The sequence below is a fragment of the Stegodyphus dumicola genome, chromosome 3 (genome assembly GCF_044657685.1).
Source record: "Stegodyphus dumicola isolate Sdum_Otavi_A_Nest chromosome 3, ASM4465768v1".
Taxonomy (NCBI): Eukaryota; Metazoa; Arthropoda; class Arachnida; order Araneae; family Eresidae; genus Stegodyphus; species Stegodyphus dumicola.
The window spans coordinates 85,532,269-85,555,060 of NC_140770.1; the positions used below are offsets into that span (position 1 = coordinate 85,532,269).

The 22,792-nt window shown below is 32.4% G+C and overlaps 1 protein-coding gene across 2 annotated transcripts in view; it reads left to right on the forward strand.

Annotated features, from left to right (window-relative positions):
- The first annotated feature begins 259 nt into the window (after window positions 1-259).
- The window catches only part of LOC118199800 (metabotropic glutamate receptor 6-like), a 391,939-nt gene continuing 369,406 nt past the window's right edge, over window positions 260-22,792 (forward strand). For both annotated transcript variants that reach the window (XM_085813044.1, XM_085813045.1), the window contains exon 1: window positions 260-883. In XM_085813044.1, coding sequence (XP_085669170.1) covers window positions 343-883 — 541 coding nt within the window. In that variant the 5' untranslated portion in view covers window positions 260-342. The remainder of the gene's footprint in view (window positions 884-22,792) is intronic.

Genomic DNA, 22,792 nt, shown 5'->3' on the forward strand with positions numbered 1-22,792 from the left:
GTTCCTGGAGACGTGCAGAAAAATCTTAAGAAAGTTTCAGATATTTTTATTGTGTAGTTAATATAATATGTCTATTTCACTCATTTGAGCCACTTAGTGTCTTATGATGCTTATTATAATACGCCTACTCAACGTCAATAAGAAAAGACCAGCGCGCAAATCTTTCGACGCAAGAGAGGGCGCTCATAGCATTACTGGAGCACATCAATGAAACGGTGCCTTCCAAGACTCACATGGAACGATTGTTTCTTCCAGAGAAGGTGTCTTTCGATTCCTATCAGCAATCCACGTGCTCATAAATTTTCTAGAAATACTCAAATTTCTCAGAACCTTTAGACTGCTATGGGGGGAGCATCTCTTTTCATAACAATGTCTCATGTCTTCAAGGAATTGTTAATGATATATTTCATATGGAATTGTTGCACATGGGATGAGATTGTAAAAGGTTCGAGAATTGACGAGCTGAAAATTAATGAGAAATTAATGATGTCTAACATACATTTATCTGAGCCCATTTATAAACATAAACTAAAACCAAATGAAAAGAGGCATTTTCCATCTTTAAAGAATGCCTCTTCGTTATACCGAAAGCGCAGATTAACGGATAATTTTAATTATACTTGGCCAATCAAACATGTGGTACACATTAAAGGAGATATTATGCTTGGTGGTTTGATGATGATACATGAAAGAGAAGATGTTAGAATCTGTGGCCCGATTATGCCTCAGGGTGGTATACAAGCCCTTGAATGTATGCTGTATACAATGGACTGGGTTAATGATCAAGAGGATTTCTTACCTGGGTTCAAGTTAGGAGCTTATGTCTTGGACGACTGTGACAAAGATACATATGGACTAGAACAAGCTGTAGATTTTATTAAAGGTATGCTAATTTTTTGTTATTTCATATGAAATAAATATATATATATCTATATAATTTTTTCTATGGCGGGAAATACAATTTCACAGAATGAAAAAGCAATTCAGTCACACAATTCTTGAATTAACAGAAATTTTACAATATAATAAACGGAATGAAACACAGCATATCCTATTGTAATTAAAAATGTAGGATAGTGCATAAGTAATGCACCTGGATATTTGTCATAGAATAAAAAACATGTGTGCGAACACTTATTTAATATATTTAAATAGATTTTCCATACACTACCACCTATATGTTAACAATACTTAAGATGATTTACCTAAGTACTGAATTGCTAACTTTTTATTAACTGTGAGACAATTTTTAATCGTATCATATACTTTATTTCTCTCACTTAAAACTCACATTTTTAAACGCTGTAAAATTAACGTAAAATTGCATGAATTTCACAGGCAAATACTATGTATGTAAAATATATGTAAAATATATATGTTGTTTTTAAGAATGATTTTGTGAAATTCAGATTTTTGTCTTTGAAAAGTTGTTTTATGCTTTGGCTTTTCTATTACACGCATTTACTTTTATGCCAATCTTTGCTGCTAAAATGTTTTTCGTATGATTATACTAATGAAAGAAGATGTGTTATTTGAAATTTTATACTATTTATTATTGTAAAGATAATTCTTTTATATATCACGCAGAATATATTACATTTAACGGGAAAAAGTATTTATGTTAATTTTTTTCCTTAATATTAAAGTAGATCGCAACCAGTTTAAATTAAGCTGTTGCACAACAAGTGTGTGTGAAATTATCAAATAGTTTGAAGGTATAACATAAGTATTTTAAAGTTTACTATAATATAACAGTAATCGAATTAACTATTATAATAAATAGCGAATTGCATGTTATATAAGAGTTTCAAGTTATTTACTTCCAATGGAGTAGTCGTTTGATCATTATTCGTATTTTCACTCTTTGCGTATATTTTAAAGTACATCATTTTAAATAACATGTTAATATAAATGAAAATTCTTGTTTAAGTTAATGATTTTTGCTGATGTAATAGGAAAATTGTGTGTTTGTGAAGGTAAACTATATAATTAATAGGTTTAGAGAACACAGGGTGTTTCAGTTAAGAATTTTTTATTTCGGTCAATAGCAGTAAATGAAAAATTAATACTTTAGTACAGTTTGGTGACCAACAAACTTGGACGATTACTTAATAATTTTTCGGAAGTATGGTTTTCGTGTTAGTTCAACTAAATAGTGTCAGAATTAAGGCTTCTAAAATTAATGTTAACTGCATTTTTTTTTTATTTATAAAAAATCATATGTTTGTCTTCCCTAAGAGAATTAATGTTTTCATACAGAACTGGAAGGGATTAAATGGATTACAGAATGCTCCGAATACTCTTTATATCTTACGCTTTATATACTATTTATATTTAACTTTGTAGGACAAACTGTTCACATTCATATTGCCAATACCATGGAAAGCCCAAAGGGCAAGGTTCCTGAGGCACTTGAAATTGAGCATAAGACTAAAGACATTAATGGCATCAGCCATTATGAATACGCTATGCATCGAAGCGGCGAACTAATACTGATTTACGGTTTTGATTAATTGGTCATTTTATTTAAATTACAGATATTTTAACGAAAATTTCTCCACATAGAAATTAACGTTAGATAATAATGGTCAATATCTGTTGGGATTAAGATCAAAACCAATATTAGAAATAGTACTTCTGGGGTGTGTGAAAAGAGAGGAAAAAGACATAATAAAAATAGCTCTAAAGCATCTGTATTTCGAATTCAAGTACGACTCTAAAATTAGGTGCTCTTAGTACATCTTCTTGAATAGATTCTCAAGGTATTTACAAAATGGGCAATATTATAAAGATTGTTAAGGAGACCGAGAATGTGTACTGTTTGTTCTTAAAATGATGACGAAGTTTCAAAAATTCTTTAAAGTAATAAGCTTTTCTAGAAATGAAGTCGAATGTATTGTATGCATTTTTAATGCAAATTAGTATAGTTTACCTTCGTTAAAATTATCACAGTGAAACAAAAATTAAATCTGCGTTACATTCAAAAGGAACGATTCTTTTTGAATTATAATGTAGATTTAAATCTTACATCTCCGCACTCATTGTAGCGAAGGAGCGTATATAAATTGCATACGTAATTTGTTGAATGAAAACCGACCGTTTGAATAAAGGAAATTATAAAACGTGTATTTAATACTAAACTTCGAAATGTGTTTGTTTGCATTTTATTCGACAAATTATAGAAATTTAAGGCAACAAGCAGAATCAAACACTTATTAAGAGATATTATAAAGAAATACTTTAATCAATACTCATGCTCGTATCTTTAAATCAAAGTCACATAGTAAGTATATACGCATTTATGTAATTATTAAAAAAACATATTTGTAGTTGTCTTTTAGTTTGGGTATTTTAGAAGATTTAAGTTCTCGTTGTGATAAATTGCCTTATTTGACTAACATTTGAGCTTCAAACTATTGTCTCAGCGTATTGGTAGTTACATTTTCTGTTAATTTGCATTTAATATTATTTGGCGGTATCGTTTTATCCGTCCTTATCTTCACTGTCGATTTCATTAGGCTGTAGATTTTCGTAATAACAGTTTTACTTGCTTTATTGAATAATACGAGTATTGTGTTTTGGTGCATGATTTTAAGTAACACACTCATAATCACCAAAACCCGATTGTGTCGAATCGAATTAGATTTGAAGACCATTGCTATTTTATAGTACATTTTGAGCAATTGAATATATTATATTATGTTATATTACTTCCAACGAATGTTTAATTTTATCGTCATTAATATTATTTTAAGAAGTGTAACATACACAGTTCTTAAACGTAATAGGTATCTTCTCCTTGCTTTCTGCATGCCTTCGTAGTGTAACGGTAGCACACTCGGTCCATTCGAGTGGTCCAGGTTCGAGTCCCGGCGAGGAAATTGTTCATTTTTCATGTACTCCTGCTTCAAAAACCATAATGGCTCTACAGTAGCGCCCGAACTAAAAGGTGGTGGAGGAGGATTCTGCACCACTAGGATTTGGCGATTGGATCCCCTAATCTCCATTCGCCCTTTAGAAAAAGGGAATATATAAGGTAATATTGCTAGATTCCACGGATTTGCCGCCATGGTCGGTCATCACACAAGAGCGAACGAGAAGAACCTGGAGTAACTCGGAATATATAAGGTATTTTCTGGCTGCTTTCTGCATGTCTTCGTGATGTAACGGTAGCACACTCGGCTCGTGTTCAAGTGGTCCAGGTTCGAGTCCCAGCAAGGATATTGCTCATTTTTCATGTCCCCCGCTTCGAAAATACCTAATGTCTCTCCAAACGTTCGAAGAAACAATTAAGTGCTTGTAGTCCTCATATATGGAAAAAAGTATTCTGTTAAAATTTAGAACAGCGGTTTTCAACCTTTTGAATAACATGTACCACCGAAAGAAAATGTAAAAGACTTTAGTACCACCGCTACATTTTACAATGATCATTTTTCAGTTTCTCAATAAAAATATTAAAAAAATATATTTTGCCATTTGCACAACCTATTGGATATTTGTATTTAATATGCACACATAAAAATATTAGATTAAAAATTGGCAGCCATTTTAATTACAAAATTTAAGTTGTAATACTTTAAATCTAAAATTTAGAGTGAAATTTGGTATTGTTCAAGAGAGATAAATTTCTTTATGTCTTGTCTTATTTCACTTAGTTTTAATCATAAATTAGGATCCACTTTTAATTTTGTTTGGTATTTACTTTTCAAATATAAAATGGAAGAAAATCCTTGTTCAAACTAATACATTGTGAAAGAAGACAATACAAATGTAATAGCCTTATTAAAAATTCTTTAAATTTTTTTTTTCGGTTCAGCCGACAGTTAACAGTGTTATTCTTGAAATTTTTTGAAATCTTCAGTTAGAGTTCGATCACAGGAAATTTCTATCAGTTTTTCTATTCCTTCATGAGATTTTTGAATTTAATAGTTAAAAATACTTTGTTTCTTTGCGTATCACCTACTTTCTCTTGCGTACCACTGGTTGAGAATCCCTGATTTAGACTCTATATGTATGTAGTTTTATATTTTTACATACATATAGAGTCTAGATCAGCGATTCTCAACCGGTGGTACGCATACAAGAGCAAACGAGAACTAGCAGTGGGACGCGTGATTTCACCAGTGTTACGCGTACCACCGGTTGAGAATCGCTTATCTACACTCTATATGTATGTAGTTTTATATTTTTATTTGTAGGTACATTTTAGTTTCTCCAAAATTTCATTCTCAGCTCAAAATGTTCTTCGGAAAGCATTAGTATTACCTTCCAGTGTAGTGTCAGCTGAAAGTAATTTTTATGCTGCTCCTAAATTTCAGACTTAAATGCGATACGTAAATATTTCGCTACAAAGCGAAAGATGCCTTTTGAAATTTTTTTCAATGGCAGATTGTGAGTCCATTAATCTATACAAGGCCAGATGTGGTGGTCTCTTTATTATGGAGGCACCTAATAGGTGGGCCATCATCTCCTCTTATAAAGGGACGGAAAATTACAGCCAATGCCTTCTCCGGGATTCGAACCCAGACCCTTTGGTATCGCAGTCAGGCTTCCCTAACCACTATACCGTTTGGACGGCTCCTTTTGAAAGCATTGTAGTATCTATTTATATGAGAAACTGACAAAGAAAGCTTATATTTTAAACTTAATGAGCAATTTAAATGCATAACTAAACTCTAAACGAGCATTACAGTCCTCCAAATTATATATTTCTTATTTCAACATGCTCGATTGCAATATTTTGAAATAAAGTTATAAGGTATTTCTTCCGCCTTCTTCGCATGCCTTCGTGGGGTCGTGGTCCGCATGCTGGGCGCGTATTCCAGAGGACCGCGGTTCGATTACCGGAGAAGGCGTTGCTCATTTTTCAACTTTCCTGCTTCCAAAAATACCTAATATCTCTACAAAGTATCTGGATGAGTTTTAAAATAATTTTTGTCAAACTACATGCCGAGAAATTTGGTGAAAGTATGACAAATAATTACTTGTCAGAATCTATATCATTAGGAAGTTTGAGTAGGTGTTTTCCAAATTCTTCTCAAAATATTATATTAGAAACAGATTTAGCAATATAGTTCCAAAGCTTTCTATTGTTACCTTATTTACCAAGTTTTTATCATCCATCCCCTTTTCATGTATTGCTATTGCGACAATATTGATTACCATATAGATCACCGATGACTTATGGCTTTTATTGGTCATCGCCGATTCTACTCTTGACGTCCACCGGCGTTTTTCGGATGCGTTAAATCGAAACTTTCCTCTTCATTTAATTTTAATAATTTATCTAAATCTACATTACTAATAAATTACTGAGTTTACTTCAGAAGGCATTATTTATTGTCCCACAGTAATGGTTCATCACTTGTGATTGAGAGGAAGAACACTAGACATCAAAAGCTTTGACGAGTAGCAGAGTTCTGAAGTTTAAATTTGTTTAAAAAATTTCTAAATTACCTTTACTCCACATTAATGAATTATGGTTTGGTCTTTAGTCAATATGAAATTCTATGTCATCGGGATTGTTACTGGTATAGCTTATTTCCATTTCTATTTAAAAATCTAAATTTACTACACCGCCGTACTCTGGTGATGAACTATTTGTTGCTAATGTGGAGCAGCGAGTGTCAAGATGCATAGGATATCAAACACTGATTGCCAACCTGCAGCCTGATGATATCCACAACCTTGATCATTATTTCTGTCCTACAAGTTAGTTATTATTTGAAAAAATTTACTGCGCTCCCTTCTAATGATGACACATTAGTTGACCATGTGTGACCTTCAATATACACTCTTGCTCAGCTGCTATGATTGGCACCGATAAGCTTCGATTAAATTTTAGTTTAAAAATAATTTTAAATTATTTGCACTACACTGGTGACCCACTGAGCATTAATGTATGTTAACATAGGGAATGGGGCTATTAGCCGTGGTTATTTCGCCATGGCCGTTTCCACGTGACCGTTTCGACGTCGGGCCGTTTCACCGTCAAAACATACTTTTCTTTAACACGACGGTTTATATATTACCGTTATATTGATTTAAATTAATACCTCTGTTTAGTTTAATAATTAAATTTAATATAATAAATATTTTATGTAAAATAATATATAAAATGTTGTTGTGTGCAGTTTTATGACATATTAATTTTAAGAGAGTAAGGTGCTGACAACATTCCAAAGTAATTCCGTTTTCCATTGAGATTTCATAAAAATGTGAATTTCCTGCTTGTATGAGTTATTTCTTTAAACGATTAAAATTTCAATAAATTTGGATGAATCTTGTAAACACTGCACCCGTATAATTTTAAAATCGATAATTTAACTTCTATTATATCAGAAGTTTAGCCCCAGTTCTATTTGAAACTAACATAATTTTCCAACTAACTATGTGTTATTTCTTTACATTTCATACTTGCAAATAACTATATATATTGAAAGCAACCTTTTTAAGTATACAAAAGGTAAACATAATTATTAAATACGAGCATAATACGGAAAGATAAAGTACAGTCATGTAAAGAAAAATATGTCTTGACGGCGAAACGTCCCAACTGGTGAGACATCCCAACGGCGAAACGGCCAAGGTAAAATGGCGACGGCGCGAAAAGTCCTTAACATAAAGGTCATCGTGTATATTTTATGTACCTTTCTTAAAATTGTATAAATAATCCTCTTTTAATTATCAGTGCTGACTGAAATGCAGTAAATATATAAGACTCAGCATATGTACGTCATATATTTGCTGATTTTTGAATGTTTTCTGCATCTCCAATAGAATTTATGTATCTTCAAACATGATACCTTGGAGCGAGGTATACTAATTTCATATTAGCAAAATATTGAGCATTCATTGGATAGTACTCGCATTTCGAATCGAAAGAAAGCACTAGAAACTTACGATTACAGCTTTTGGTGCAACAAAATTAGCAATTTTCAGGAGGTTAAAAAATTGACAATTATTCGGTATGTATTATATACCGGTGCCATTTAAAAGGTTAACTAAATTGAATCTTACAAGATATGAATTTTAACCAAAAAAACTGTGTTTATTGAAGCATTATGGCACTGAGACTCAGATATCAAACGCAAATCATTGCCTGAGTGTTTTCTGAGGTACTAAACTACAATTTATTTTAGTTCTGAAAAGTTTAATTTTAAATTCGCTGTTCATTAGCTCAGTAACATGAACAGTCCCTTGTCATGAAATTATATTTCGGAATATACCTTATAATTTTATATCAATGAGTTAATAACGCACTTTACTAAATATGACAAAACGTAAGATATCGTTATTTGGATTCATCTCTTAGATGAAACATTTTTTATTTCAGAGAACGAGAAAGATGACTTAAAAAAAGTCTTAAAACTAAGGACATTTTTGGACTTTGTGTCAATTTCATTTATGAATTTAAATCATTTAATATTTTGGTATTCATGTTAACTGGGAATGCAATGTCTTGATCAAGCAGTATTAAATCTTTTCCACCATTCCTCTTTGAATATCTTGCCCGCCACGACTAGGTTTTCTTCAAAACAAGAAATTCCTTCTTTTCTTGTAGACTTGGTATTTATACTTACCACACATCTACTACTTAGGAATATCGAATTATTCAAGATCTGCTGTTACTTTCAGAGTTATCTTTGCTTTTATTATTCATAAAGCTTTTAAAAATTTCCTTTTGCCATAATAAACAAAATACTTACTTTAAAAGCAATCACAAATGTATATTTGCATGGGAAATTTCATATACTCCCAGTCGGCTCTATCTTTATGTTATTTTTTATTCTACCAACAAATCTTGCATCTCTTACAGTTAGTCATACAGATTTAAACTTTTACGATATTAAAGCTATTTTGAAACTGGCTTATTATACGTTGTTCAAACTAATATACCTTGGTAGTTTGACATTATATAATGCTGATATTTTTTTTACAGTTTTTCTCAAAGTGGTTTTTTACATGTTACTCAAATTAATAGGAACTTGGTATCTCGAGGTTACAGAATACTATTTTTTTGAAATCAAATATATCTTTTATTGCCTACTTTTTATTAAATTTGCTTAAATTATTAAGTTTTCTCCAGTGACATTTATCTAATAAACGTCATAAAGTACGGTAACTTGTTATGAAGCTGTATTTTATGTAAATAAATTTATGTTTTTATTACTTTTATAAAGAGTATTTTTCTCGGCACATAACAGGGCTCGCTAGAGTTTATTTTGCTGAAAGTAAATGATCGTAGTTTTCCAAACTACACCATCTCCATTTTTACCTTATTCATCTCCTGATCCTTAACTAGACATCTCCTGATAGAGGATCATTGCCATGTAATGGGTTGTACGTTAATTCCAGATTGTTAAAGGACAATGAAGCCATTCGTTTTCGTTAAAAATTAGTAGTGATGCTCAGATTTGAATTCGAATGAATATAAGTTAGTTTCATGTGTATTTTTGCGATTTTCTTCCCATTTAAGTAATACGATCCTGTTTTCTCATATTCTGTACGAAAACATTCTTTCTATTAGACACAGAGTCTTTGTGCACTTTTTATATTGAAATAAAAAAACTTATCCATATGTTGTACCTCAGATTACTATCGGTAAAATGCATGCGCCTGTGCCTTGGCTAGTAAATGCTTGCATCCAAAGCACAAAGAACTATATTTTCATCTTATGGCTGTTTCATCCAAATAAATGGCGGTACTATTTCGAATTACACTGTATTCCTTTCTTATTGATGAATATTATGCATACTAACGTTCATGATTTAGGACAGTTATGGTATTTTGATGACATATTAGAACAAGAAACGATTTTTTGTGTTGTAAGAGGTTTGAAGGATAAATGTAATTGAAACTATAGCATAATTCATCGGCCTAATGAAAATTCAAAGATCAAAATTGGCTACAGAGGTTTTTGCACATTTTTAGAACGATTTTGAGGCCGTTTAGTTCATATTTTAAAGGCAAGTATTTTTTTTAATTCGATCTAATACCCGTTTTACTAAACCGTAATCTGCTTCGCGATTTATATGATAGAAGGTTTGTGGTAAAATATACAAGGTATTGATTTCCATTTCTCTTGTATTAGCTTCCAAGATCCCTCAATCGTGGTGGATTTGCTCTAAGAAAGAGCCCTTATCGAGAGATTAAAGACACAATAGTCTATTATCGAAACATCATATAATCATACAAAGGAGTCCTAAGACCTTTATATCTGTATATATATAACGTATAGTCTTTCAGTAGGTTTTGTTTTATTCATTAATTGTTTCCTCCATTTTATCACACATTCGAATTTTAAAATAGCCTTTTAGTTTAGCATCGCTAGAAATAGCTAACTAGCGTTACTAGAAACAGCTACCTAGTAAAATGAAGTAGCCCATGCGCTACATAATTAAGGCATTTTTGAGTACAGCAGCAAGTATGCAACTGACTTAAAGAAACAAATCAAGGAATAAAACCGAATTTTATGTCGAACACACTTTTGATGTTAGATGTAAAATTTGCTAAGCCATGAAATACAGCAGGAGCATTTGTGCATTAAAAATGCATTACAATGTAAGAAATAAGTGACAAAAACTGCAGATAAATTTGAGATAAGAACATGCAGAAATCAATATTCTGAACATCCACCTCTGGTAACAAAAATAGCTATTATACGGCTTGTCATGGAGTCGGACAGACATTGACTAGCGAATATGGATGTGGTGTAGCGAATTTAATTTAATTAAGTGATTCATAAAAATCAAAATTTTAATTTGTATTTATTCAAAATTTGAGCTACACAAGTTTGGTTATATTCTTTTTTGGCTTATTAATTCTAGTGTAATATATTTTGGCTTTCCGAGTTTACGCGAACTGCGTCGTCAATCTTGTACACGCAAACAATGGATAGGTGATTTTTTCACGTAATAAACTCAGATTTTCATGTCAAAAATTAATTTGATTTCTTAGTATTTAATATCATTAGTTGCAGAAAAATTAGCTCTTTAATTTGACATAACTTTCGTTTTTCTGACTTTAATTGCATCTCAGTTATGAGCTTTAATTAGTAGATTTTTTCTTCGTTTGCTTGTAATTTAGTTAAAAGGGGATGAAATTCCCTCTTTCCGGTTGAAAAGTCACTTTTTGCGAGTTTCAGCGTTCTTTCGTTGGGACCCCTTGCAGGGTTGTTGACATTCCTAATTTTCCCCTGCCACAGGTGGTGTTTATTTGGCGATGGTTTCGCGACATAGAATTTCCGTTGAGGTTTCAAAGTAGTGGATTTGGCGAGTTTGATAACATGAGGGAATGCTGTTGTTGCAACTATTTTAACTTTTGGCGAAGAGTGAGTTGTGCCAACTTGACAGTCCGGCGTCCTCCCTTTTAACGGGTTGTTTTGGAGGACGAGCACACTTTTTTGACACCTTCCACTTCACACAGAATAATCAATACAGAAGAAATATTATTGCACTCAATACCATCCAACAAAAAAAAATAGTTATTGCACATAATAATTTTCATTTTTTTTCATTTGTTTATTAAAGTAGTGTTTAACGGGATAAATCTTAAGTAATTACACTATTACGATCCTACCAAAAAGTTAATCCCTGAAAGTAGTAGAGAGGCTCAAACAAAGATATTACAAATCAATCCTCACCAAGCAGGCAAAGTTGAATTACATAACTCAGTTTAGAAGAACTTAGTTTTCCTTTACAATTAAGTTAAGTTACAATAATAAAAAAAAAATTAAATCCTTAGTCAATTTAATACTTTACATAATCGACACACAAAAATGATTTCTATGAGTTAGGTTAACTTGGTCTACTACAAAAAAAATTTAATGCTCAACACATCAATTAATTCAATCCTTTAACTGAAGAATTCATTATTCTTTATCTAACCGGGAAAGAAAACATAAAAAAAAAATAACTTATCTAAGGTAAGCAGTTGCTGAGTAGCAGGCAAAATCTTACCATATGAAACAAAATTGTCCCTTGAAGTTCAGGAGTAAAGCCGGCAGCAGTAGCAAGAAAAGTGAGTTCCTCGATTATATGGAGGTTATCACAGGAGCCGAGGAGGTTTTCTAATTGAATCAGGATGAACAAGGAAGATCTCATCTTTGATGAAGTTTGAAATGCAGTCCAGGACTTGGAGACGACAGCTGTCAGCAAGGAATAAATTTCAGCTCAGGAATCAGCCGATGGAAAAGGCGAGCCCGACTTCTAAGTTCAAAGAAGAAGCGGGTGTTGGATGAAGCCAAAAAAACAAATGAAGCATTTCTATGGAAGAGAACTAGGTAGAGACATCTTTCTAGACGACGATTTTCAGCATTAAATTTCTTGAGAACTAAAATGTAAACGCATACACCCAAAATAATGATGTAGCCACGAAGACTTAGGTAGAGACAAAGATACCCGTAAACCAGGGCCGGCGCTCAAGGCGCGGAGGCACGAGGCCCGTAACATTATCGGTTAGGAAAATCATTTTCTCGGCAGAATCTACTGCCTTGCGCGCAGCACATAAAGGAATTCAAAAGAAAGCAGAAGACGTGTCAAAAAAGTGTGCTCGTCCCCCAAAACAACCCGTTAAAAGGGAGGACGCCGGACTGCCAAGTTGGCACAACTCACTCTTCGCCAAAAGTTAAAATAGTTGCAACAACAGCATTCCCTCATGTTATCAAACTCGGCAAATCCACTACTTTGAAACCTTAACGGAAATTCTATGTCGCCAAACCCTCGCCAAATAAACACCACCTGTGGCAGGGGAAAATTAGGAATTTCAACAACCCTGCAAGGGGTCCCAACGAAAGAACGCTGAAACTCGCAAAAAGTGACTTTTCAACCGGAAAGAGGGCATTTCATCCCCTTTTAACTAAATCACAAGCAAACGAAGAAAAAATCTACTAATTAAAGCTCATAACTGAGATGCAATTAAAGTCAGAAAAACGAAAGTTATGTCAAATTAAAGAGCTAATTTTTCTGCAACTAATGATATTAAATACTAAGAAATCAAATTAATTTTTGACATGAAAATCTGAGTTTATTACGTGAAAAAATCACCTATCCATTGTTTGCGTGTACAAGATTGACGACGCAGTTCGCGTAAACTCGGAAAGCCAAAATATATTACACTAGAATTAATAAGCCAAAAAAGAATATAACCAAACTTGTGTAGCTCAAATTTTGAATAAATACAAATTAAAATTTTGATTTTTATGAATCACTTAATTAAATTAAATTCGCTACACAACAGATGGCATTTGGTTTCCCCGTGTGACTCCTAAATCCATTGACTAAACGTTCTGCTAAAAATCATCATATCAAAGCGAACATCAACTGTGCATTACATAGTCTACAATTCTGATTATCTACGATTCTTCTGCGATCATAATTTGAGATGTGCTGGTTTAAGTTCCTTTTTCTTATGTAAAGCATAATAAAAACCCGAACACAAATGATAACGAGTAAACAGTATTTCCAAATGTAAAAGCAGCATTTCAGTCTGCAGTTTTATGCTGCTTCGAGGAGTCTTTATTTTTGGCCTGTGATATGCACATGAATGTTGTCTGTCTTTTGCATATCATATCATGTTTTATCTTTCAAATTTAACAGTTGTTGTACGTTTCTTGTGTGGTGTAACAATGTAGGCCAGCAATGCGCATGTTTGTCGTACATTCAAATACAGTTTTGAAAAAAATATGATTCATATGATTAAATAATGACTTATCGGATATGATTTAAAAGATTTTAAAATTTTAATTGAAATTTTTATTTTTAAATATTTGTTATTTATACAATCGAGTATGAAAACGAAATTTAAAAAAATACAATCATGTAAATGAATTCATTGAACAGTTTTTACGGTTTCAAAAGCTACCAAGTAATATTAAAATAATTTAGAAAGAAGCAACCGCTACTTTATCCTAATTTAAAAACGAAAAATGATATTTTGATGGAAATTCCCGTTTTATTTGTTTTCTAATATTTTAAAATGCATGATGGGAAGGATAAAAAAGACGGGGACTTTGTACATTTCGTTTAATAATAAAAGTTTTTAGAATCTGTTGCTTAGATGTTTTGTAGTGTGTCAAAAATAGTATAATGAAATTTAAGGAATTTTTTAAAGAAAATATTGATCAGCTATGATGTTGTTAATAGTCGGTCAGGGTCTTTGATTCTTTGACCAGTAGCAGCTCTTGGTACCGCACTATTCAAACAGTATTTTCAAGTTCTTTCGCCTTTGAGGTTTTGAATTCTAGAACGCTTCATTAGACTGAAATTTCAAACTTTTTGCTGCCTCCTAAAATATTTTCAGCGGTATCTTTAGTAATCTGCAGTTATCTTCCGCTTTTATTTATTTTCTAACTGAATTTAATGCAAATATTTTGATACATTAAAAATAGTCACTTTGTGCTTATTAATAGACAACTGAACAGAAGACAATTAAACGCACTTATTCAAGTCATGTCTTTCAGAGGACAGCTAAAAATTAATTTTAAATGAGAAAGTCCTGAAGTCTTGACTTGATTTTAATTTTCAAGTCACTACTATATTACATTATTGTTATTACATGAAATAAGTTTTATCATCGAATTTTCAGTTTGTTTTAAGTACGTGTAATGCGACAGAAATTATGTTTTTTTAAATTTAAGAATTCGAAATTTGATATTTACCTTAAATGTGTGAATGAATACAATTATATTTTAGCAAAGAGTTACGAACCGATTTAAGTTCTTGAAAGGTTTACCATGACTAAAGAGGATATTTCTGAGAGCGTCAACGCATCTTAGAAAGAAAGAATTGGTTCTTCACTTCTTTCATCATCCCCGCTTGTTTAAATGTTTATGTATATAGCAATTTTCTAATAGTTCTTCAAACTCCACTTAGCATGACGCCATTAGAGTAGCATTACAGCTTACATATTTCTGGAAGCTTTCCCGCTTCCGTAAGATCTACTCGTCTTCATTTATAAAAAAGTTTTTATTATCATTTCCGTATGATTCGTTTCGTCTAATTTCGATTCGTAATTTCTAATTCGTAAGTTTTTTTTCTATTCGTAAGTTTTTCTTTGATAAAACATTTTAATTGTTTCTTATTTTACTTGCTTCTAGGGTTTTTCCTTACGTTAATGGATCATGCATATCTTTAGAGGCTGTAATGCATTTCTGCAATTTGTGTAAGAAACAATTATCATTTTGCAAGAAACCAGTCTACTGGGTTTGAACGGTATATTGTTCATGTTATAAATGGTAATCATTTAATGGTTGATCTTTTCGCTTTCTCTATTCCTAATCACAAACATTCATGGTTTATACAGAGAGGCGATCCTTGTTTTCTTAGCAGGTGATTCCATCCATTTCAATGCATAAACGCAAATATTTTTTTATGCAAATAGGACAACTTTGGATTCTTCACTTGTGATATTGCATGAGTGTCCGCGTTTCAGTTTAAATTTATGCAGCAGTCTAACCTAGAATCAATTGCTCTTTACATTTTATTGCAAGTCTATTTCTTTGCTTCCCTATTGATTATCATAATCGATCCATGGCATCGAGGGAAAAACTTCAACAAAATGTTTTCTCCCTCAGGAAATTTTCCGCATCGGTCAAGAACTTTTTGATATGGATTTCTCATAAGCTGTTGCTCTTTTTTCTATATGTCCTCTATATGAAATAATTATTTTTAATATTCATACGAGAATGCGCAGTTTCTTGAACAATTTACATTTGCCAATCCTATTTTATTGTCAAATTCTTTTATAATATGAATTTCTTTGATGAGGATGATTCATTTTAGTTGTATTTTAGTAACGAATTAGATTTGAAGAACAATGGAAGGGTAAAAAGTGTCAATTAAAATGTTCTTACCAAATAATACAGAAATCTTCCATTTGCAAAAACTGTCTGGTCAACATATTCCACTGTCTATTTCAACCTTCCTAGCGAACACCCTTCCACCCACTAACTTGAATTTTAACTCCTGTATCTGTTTTAATGTTGTATACCTTAATGTTTCTTCTTTTATCACAACATTGAAACAAAATGCTACCGAAAGGAAAAATGATATTTCGAGAAACTTCAGCGGGGAAAAGACCCGACGGTACATACGTAAGGGGAAAATGATACATAACAGAAGTTATGTGTTTACAAGAGAGATATTTTATTGTTAATATAAATGGAAATTCATTAGAGCAGAGATAAGAGGCCGCAATAATATCAAGCAGATGCTTCATGGCAATTTTTTATATAGCTGCTCAAAAATGCTATAACAAATGCTAAACTAGAAGTCATAAAATCATAGTTCAGAAGCTTCCCTTTAGCAAAAAGGTCAAGTTTTATTGTGTAATATAAGGAATAGCGAAATTTGATAACTTTATTATTACGTCAGAAGAATCTTAAAATGCTGCGGAAAATGAAAAGAGAAATATGTACATAAAAACTGCGTATTTGTTTGAAAATCTTCAATAAAATTTTGCTTTCAATTATTAATGCATACATTAATAATTGAAAGCAAAATTTTATTGAAGATTTTCAAACAAATACATTAATAATTGAAAACAAAATTTTATTGAAGATTTTCAAACAAATATTGACTTAAAAATACAAATTTAATATCTTCAATATCCTGACTTTCTATACCGGAAGAAATGTTTTGAAAACGAGAATTATTTGAGCAAGCAATATCACCTACTGATGTTTTTGAAAGTATTTTCTAAACACAAATTTCGAGTGATGTACAAATATACGTTAATAAAAGTGCTTTATACAGCTCAGTCACAGTACAGTAAAGATAATTTTCTACATTAAAATTAAATAGAATACGGACAGAGATCCCAGGTTAATAACAAAAATAAGAAAATACTATTACACATATTTACAAGCAATTATTAAATTGTGCATATTTTTATTTTTCTGTATCTTTTCGAGTATAAAAGACAGAAAACGTTTAAAAAGCAATTGTATACAGTATTATGCAACATTATCTCCGAAAAATAATTCTTTGAAATTCTCTTGGGGAGAGAGATTTTGAAAGAAAAATGCATCATTTCCAAATGTAATGGTTGAATCGTCAACTATTCGTAGAGCACATATTACATTTTTATATAGGAATGCTTTATAGCACTCGGGTACTTCACATACAATATAGGCATGGTCAACCCTAAATAATTCCAGTGCTATATTATGTTCTATTCAAGGGGGAAAAAAAGGTGCTTTTCCATTTTGCCGGCGCAGGTGATAAAGTCTCCAATAATGGTACAACTAATGCCAAAAGGAATATCCTCGCTGGTAACCTTTTACGCTTCATTTTCAAAACAAATCGCAGCCATTTCTGATCAGATTGACTCTTTCTTTCAATACTGGCATACAATTAATTACATAGAATTTTCGCCAGATAGTTCAGTTTTATACCATAAGGGCATTCGTGGTAATTAAGTCAATTAGAATGCAAATCACACCGCTCACCCGAAGGCGAAAATATAGAAAAGGCAAAGTCAAGGGTTAAATTCATCAATTCTAATGAGAATGCACTAGCGAAGTAAAGCACTGCGGTTTTACAGAACTTCTGACAGAGTAAGCTAATCTTACGAATTAAAATAATTCTTGCATTTAAACTTGTACTACAAATTAAGATTTAATTTGAAATTAAATAATTACTGAGAGAGCTAGATTTTTGCAGCGTAGTTTTGCGTGAGATGAGGTCACTTGGGGTCACGTGATATGAACCGGCAAATCAGGATGTTGAACCATGAAAGCATAGTAAACTCTTAAATTGCTGCCTTTTTACAAATTTATTGTCTTTGCTTATTGGTGTTTTACAAAATTTTAAACGATATTGAAATGTTTATGCCTTCAAAATAAAAAATTCTTAGAACTAACATTTGTTAAAATTTTTTATGCTTATACTGTACGTTGTCGCCAATAAAATCTGCTTGGCGAGATTTGCGCCGGCGAAATGGAAAAGTACGAACAAAACAATATGGAATACATTTAAAATGCAACGTAAGGGAAAACTGCTGTAAAGAATTTTTAAATAGCAGCCAGATCAATAAAATGATGCTAAAAACTTTTTTACTCTAATCTAGTAGGAGTAGAATTTAAGACTGATCCCCGAATGTCCACCTCTCTAAGCTATAAGTGAAGCATCGACCTCACATCGCTCTAGTCGCGCAATACCAATTGAATTCCCTGCAAACTAGCATACATGCCAGCCTGTTATTACCTTTTGATTATGTCAAGCGGCTCACATTTGATAATTGTTTTGTTACCTTTATATATGGGGTAAGCTAATGTGCGTTTTAATATGATTATAGTAGTGGATGTAAAAAGAGTCATGTCAGTTGGATGTCATCTTTATCTTTGCATTAACGCACATCTCTACTTAAAAGTAACCCTACAATCTCTCTACTATGGTCAAATCTCATTTTCGTATTCAATAAAATAGGTAAAACAATAATGGAATTACTAAATAAATTTTCATAAGTAATTGAAAATAAAATAAAAAAAAAATAATATAAGAAATTTAAATTAAAAATTCGAAGTTAATTTCATAAAGAAACAATAGGGGGCCGGTATCATAGATTTCGTTGGAAGCAATTTTGTCGCAAAGTCATCTATTGCTTGTACACATTGCAGCTTAACGAGTTCTTTGCAATGAAGCACAGTCTCTGCTAAGTACTTTTATTGGATTAAAATATAAGATATTATCTATCAATGCAGCTAAAAACTTCAAACAAAAACACTGAGAAGAATAATAATTACCATGAAACATATTATCTCAAACCTTCTTTATAGTCTTTGAAATGGGAAGTCTAAGGAGATTATCCGTCGCCCGACTTGCCTCACAATCACGATAATGACGACTGCATTAGGTGGTTCGAATGGAGTAATTTTTTCCGCTTCCATTCCATTATCATTCAGAGTGTTTCACGGAATGAAAAACGCGGATATGTAGATTGACTTGAAGAACATTCTCAAATGAGGTAGAGAAAATAAGCGCGCGCAGTGATGAGGACGCACGTTACGATCGCAAACGCGAAGATTTTGGCAGCAGGACTAAAGTACTTATTTTAAAGAAACAGACTACAATTGGTGAAAATCAGCAGAATAAAGCAGTGTTTGACCGTCTAAGCAGAAGGCGGCAGTTAGTTTTGTTTCTAGGTTGTTTCATCATATCTGGCGTAAGCAGCAAAGCGAAACGCATGAGTATGTTTGCCGGTAATGGAAAATAGCGCTACTGCGGTGATAGTCACGTGGAACAATTATTTGTCTGTTTTTGATTTGGAAATTCCATGGCTGATTACACGAGCGAGCGGTATGATATGATTTATTTGATTTACTGCCGAGCAAGTGGCTGGGAATACCTCTCATAATGAATGTATCAAGAACAATATTCGGAGAGACAATGTCCATGTTACATCTTCACCAAAATGGTTGATGACAAGTCGCTGTCAGCTCTGCGATGTCCGCCACTGCTAATTTGAATCTCTATAATTTTTCAAATTCTCGTTCCGGCATTGTACCTTTCGTGACAGTTGTATGTTTAAGAATGGCAGAGACCATTTTATTAGAATTTTTTTTATTCACGTTTGCGGATTTGGTGTTTGCGTTGGCGATATTGAGTGAAAATACACGAATAATGAAATTCGATAAAATAGTTAAATATAGAATTCTACTTGAAATTGTTTTTCCTCTATTAGCGGGCATTTGCCTATTCGACATTGGCCATTGCTAAGGTCACAAGTGGTGGCCGCTGTATTGTGGATTCACTTAACAGGTGGCCACCGCTGCATCCCATGAAGGGAAGGACCCAGTTGCATATCGTCTCCCAAGCCCGAGCACTTCGTTACTTCGAGCAGTCGGCTTCCCTCTCCAATATACCGTCTGGGCGGTATATTGGAGAGGGAAGTTTATTGTAACTAAAATTACATAAAGTACTAGTTGCTACCTCTTCCATTTTCACTATGAATTTTTAGATGGACTGATAGATCAGACTGATATGTACCGCTCTCCATACTCCACATGAAAATAAGCATTTCCATGCTTTCTTCTGGGTAATTTTCCCTTGGCTTTTCAAGAATAAAGAATCAGCGAAATCTACACCTGATTCTTAAAAAGCCCTGGCATTATGTATAACATCTTGAAGAAAAACAGTTGTTAAAGTATCCATATTTTTCACTTTGTGCAGTTTACACTGCAAATATATTCAATACGAACACATCAGATGTTATGAAAACCATCTAAAACCCAGCAATGCTTTCTAAGAACTTTTTTCATTATCTGAATTCCAGAATAAGATGAGTTAAATGTGTGTCAAAATTAATGTGGAATTAAGAGAATTTAAATCTTCTGAACATCGACAATCCTTCTATATTCTTGATGAGAAATTTTCGTTCATCATCCTAAAGCACCGTCTTCGTCAACATATGGGTGCAAACTCAATAATCAAAATCGTCCAAAGTAGATAACGCTTCTCTTTGAATTAGCTGCAATAAAATTTTTTCAGCTCAGAATACAAATCTAAGCTGAAAAAATGTTATTACAAATGACCAAAGATACGTTGTCCTTTTGGAATCGGAGTACTCTCCTTGACTCGCAATGTCCAACCTAACATACGAACTATGAGAATGTATGTTGAAAACTTTTTATAATACCAGTTTATGTTCTTCAATTAAACACTCGTTTGTGAAGTTTCAACTCATATTGTTCTCCACTGAGACTTCTTGTTCATTTGTTCGACTGTTGGACTTTGGGCAAAATTCCATGCGTTCTTTTAGCCATTGTGGACCTTATCAGGATCGGGTTTTAACAACGGTTTTATTCCACATTCTCGAGAAGATAAATAAGCAGGATCTTGATCACCTTGTATGTGTTTCCATAAATCTGCGAAAGTCAGTTACCTTATTTCTGTTACTCAGTTACTGAAAATATTCACCAATAGTCATTGCGGCAGATTCAAGTAAGAACGGTGGTCGAGTCTATCTAAAGATTCTATATTATTCAGGTTAAGAGTTTTCATCATTGATTTATGCAGATTAGTTCCAACTGTAGGTGCTAGCAATTCCTATCTTGCTATGGTTATCTTCTTCATACAAGTAATTCTTGGTCAGGATTGTAGTAATTGTGCTGATTCCCCATGCTTTGATTCATATCTGATAAGTACTGCGGCAGCTTGCGCTAGTTGTCTGGCGTCAGAAAAAGTATATGTAGTGTATTTACCCTCTCAGCTACTAAGAAATATCTGGATACTTTTATATTGGCTAAATATGGTTAAGTCTTTAGTCTATTCAAAAATTCTTCCTTTAGATCATCATTCAATTCAGCATCGATGTTTACATTGTCTTCCAGGTAAACTGAATAGAAATTTTTGACTTTTTTATAAACGCTATGGGAAAGAAAATTCGATTAAGAATCGAGAGGACCTTTCACTTAGTCACCACTTCATTGCCTTTAAACTCCAACATTTCTGGAGTATCAACCTTTAAAATATCAACTTCTTAATCCCGTAACAGTCTCAAACGTTCGACTTGTTGATTTTAAGTACACTGTACCGTTTTGAATAAGTACTTTTCTCTGCTTCTGAACTGCAATGCAAAAATCAGTAAATGCGCACTGACTTAGAGAACGCTAAGTGACAACAGTGTGAAATTAAAGTCTTGTTTTTAATTTGATTGATGCAGCTCGAATGCTGATGTTAGGATGTTAAATAGATTCTAGATTATATTACCTTGGTTGGTATTTTAACAAATTCCCGTTTAATCCAATGAGGCATTTAGACTTATTTTTCTATTCTGACTTTAAGGAACTTCTTCCATTAATGTCCAGCGTAATTTAGTTTTCATGGCAAAAAACCTAAACCTCCTTTAAGTTTTTCCCCATGTGTGAAGAGTGTTCCCGTTACGTCAGATTCAATTAATATTTCAAAAGAGCGTGGTTCCTTTTGCAGGTCAGTTATAATAAAATTTAAGTTCTTGAATCCAAGGTCCATAATTAATTCGAGGGATGTCACCTCAAATTAGTTCTTGATCTAATGCATCATGATTGCAAAGATATTAGCCATTAATACTACGGAAATAAATCTTCTATAATTTATGCTTTGATTCATCTGTTACTGTCTCTCCAAATACAAAATGTACAATGTCTTCTTTAATTCGCTCGTAAGGAATATTTTTTTCACCTTCCAGCACGCGCGTAAAAGCAAAATTTACTACAAATTCAGTTTTTAATGCACATTTTTCGCATATCGAATCTGAATTCGGAAAACATTTTTTTCTCAAATATTTTGTAATTTTGTGTTATTAATTGACGTGTATTATTTTAATTTAAATACATTTGATTCTGTAAATTTTATATCGGTTTTTATGGCAAAAACATATGTGCAACCAGCTGATTTTGCTCGCATTCTTCAAGAATTATCTGAGGAAGAAATGCAAGACGAGGAAACCTTCGGATGGAAGAACAATAGCGATTTACATTCCTTATTTTCTTTTATTTCTATTTTTTTAGACAATATAAAGAAATTAAAGTAAATTTAGAAAAAATATTAAAGTTAGTTTAAGTGCGTTTTTGTAACCAGTAAGAAGTAAATAATGCTAAACTTAATTTTTTTTTCTACCAAGGTGTTTTCCTTTTATACTGTCCATAATTGATTTGATGAATATTAAAATTAGCATCGATTTTAAAATATAATTATTAAATAATAAATTTAAATTTTTCTATAATGAAATACATCATTGCATTTCCATCTCACTAACACAAGAACTTAAAATTAATTTACTTATATTTGAATGTGATATCATTTGAATTTTG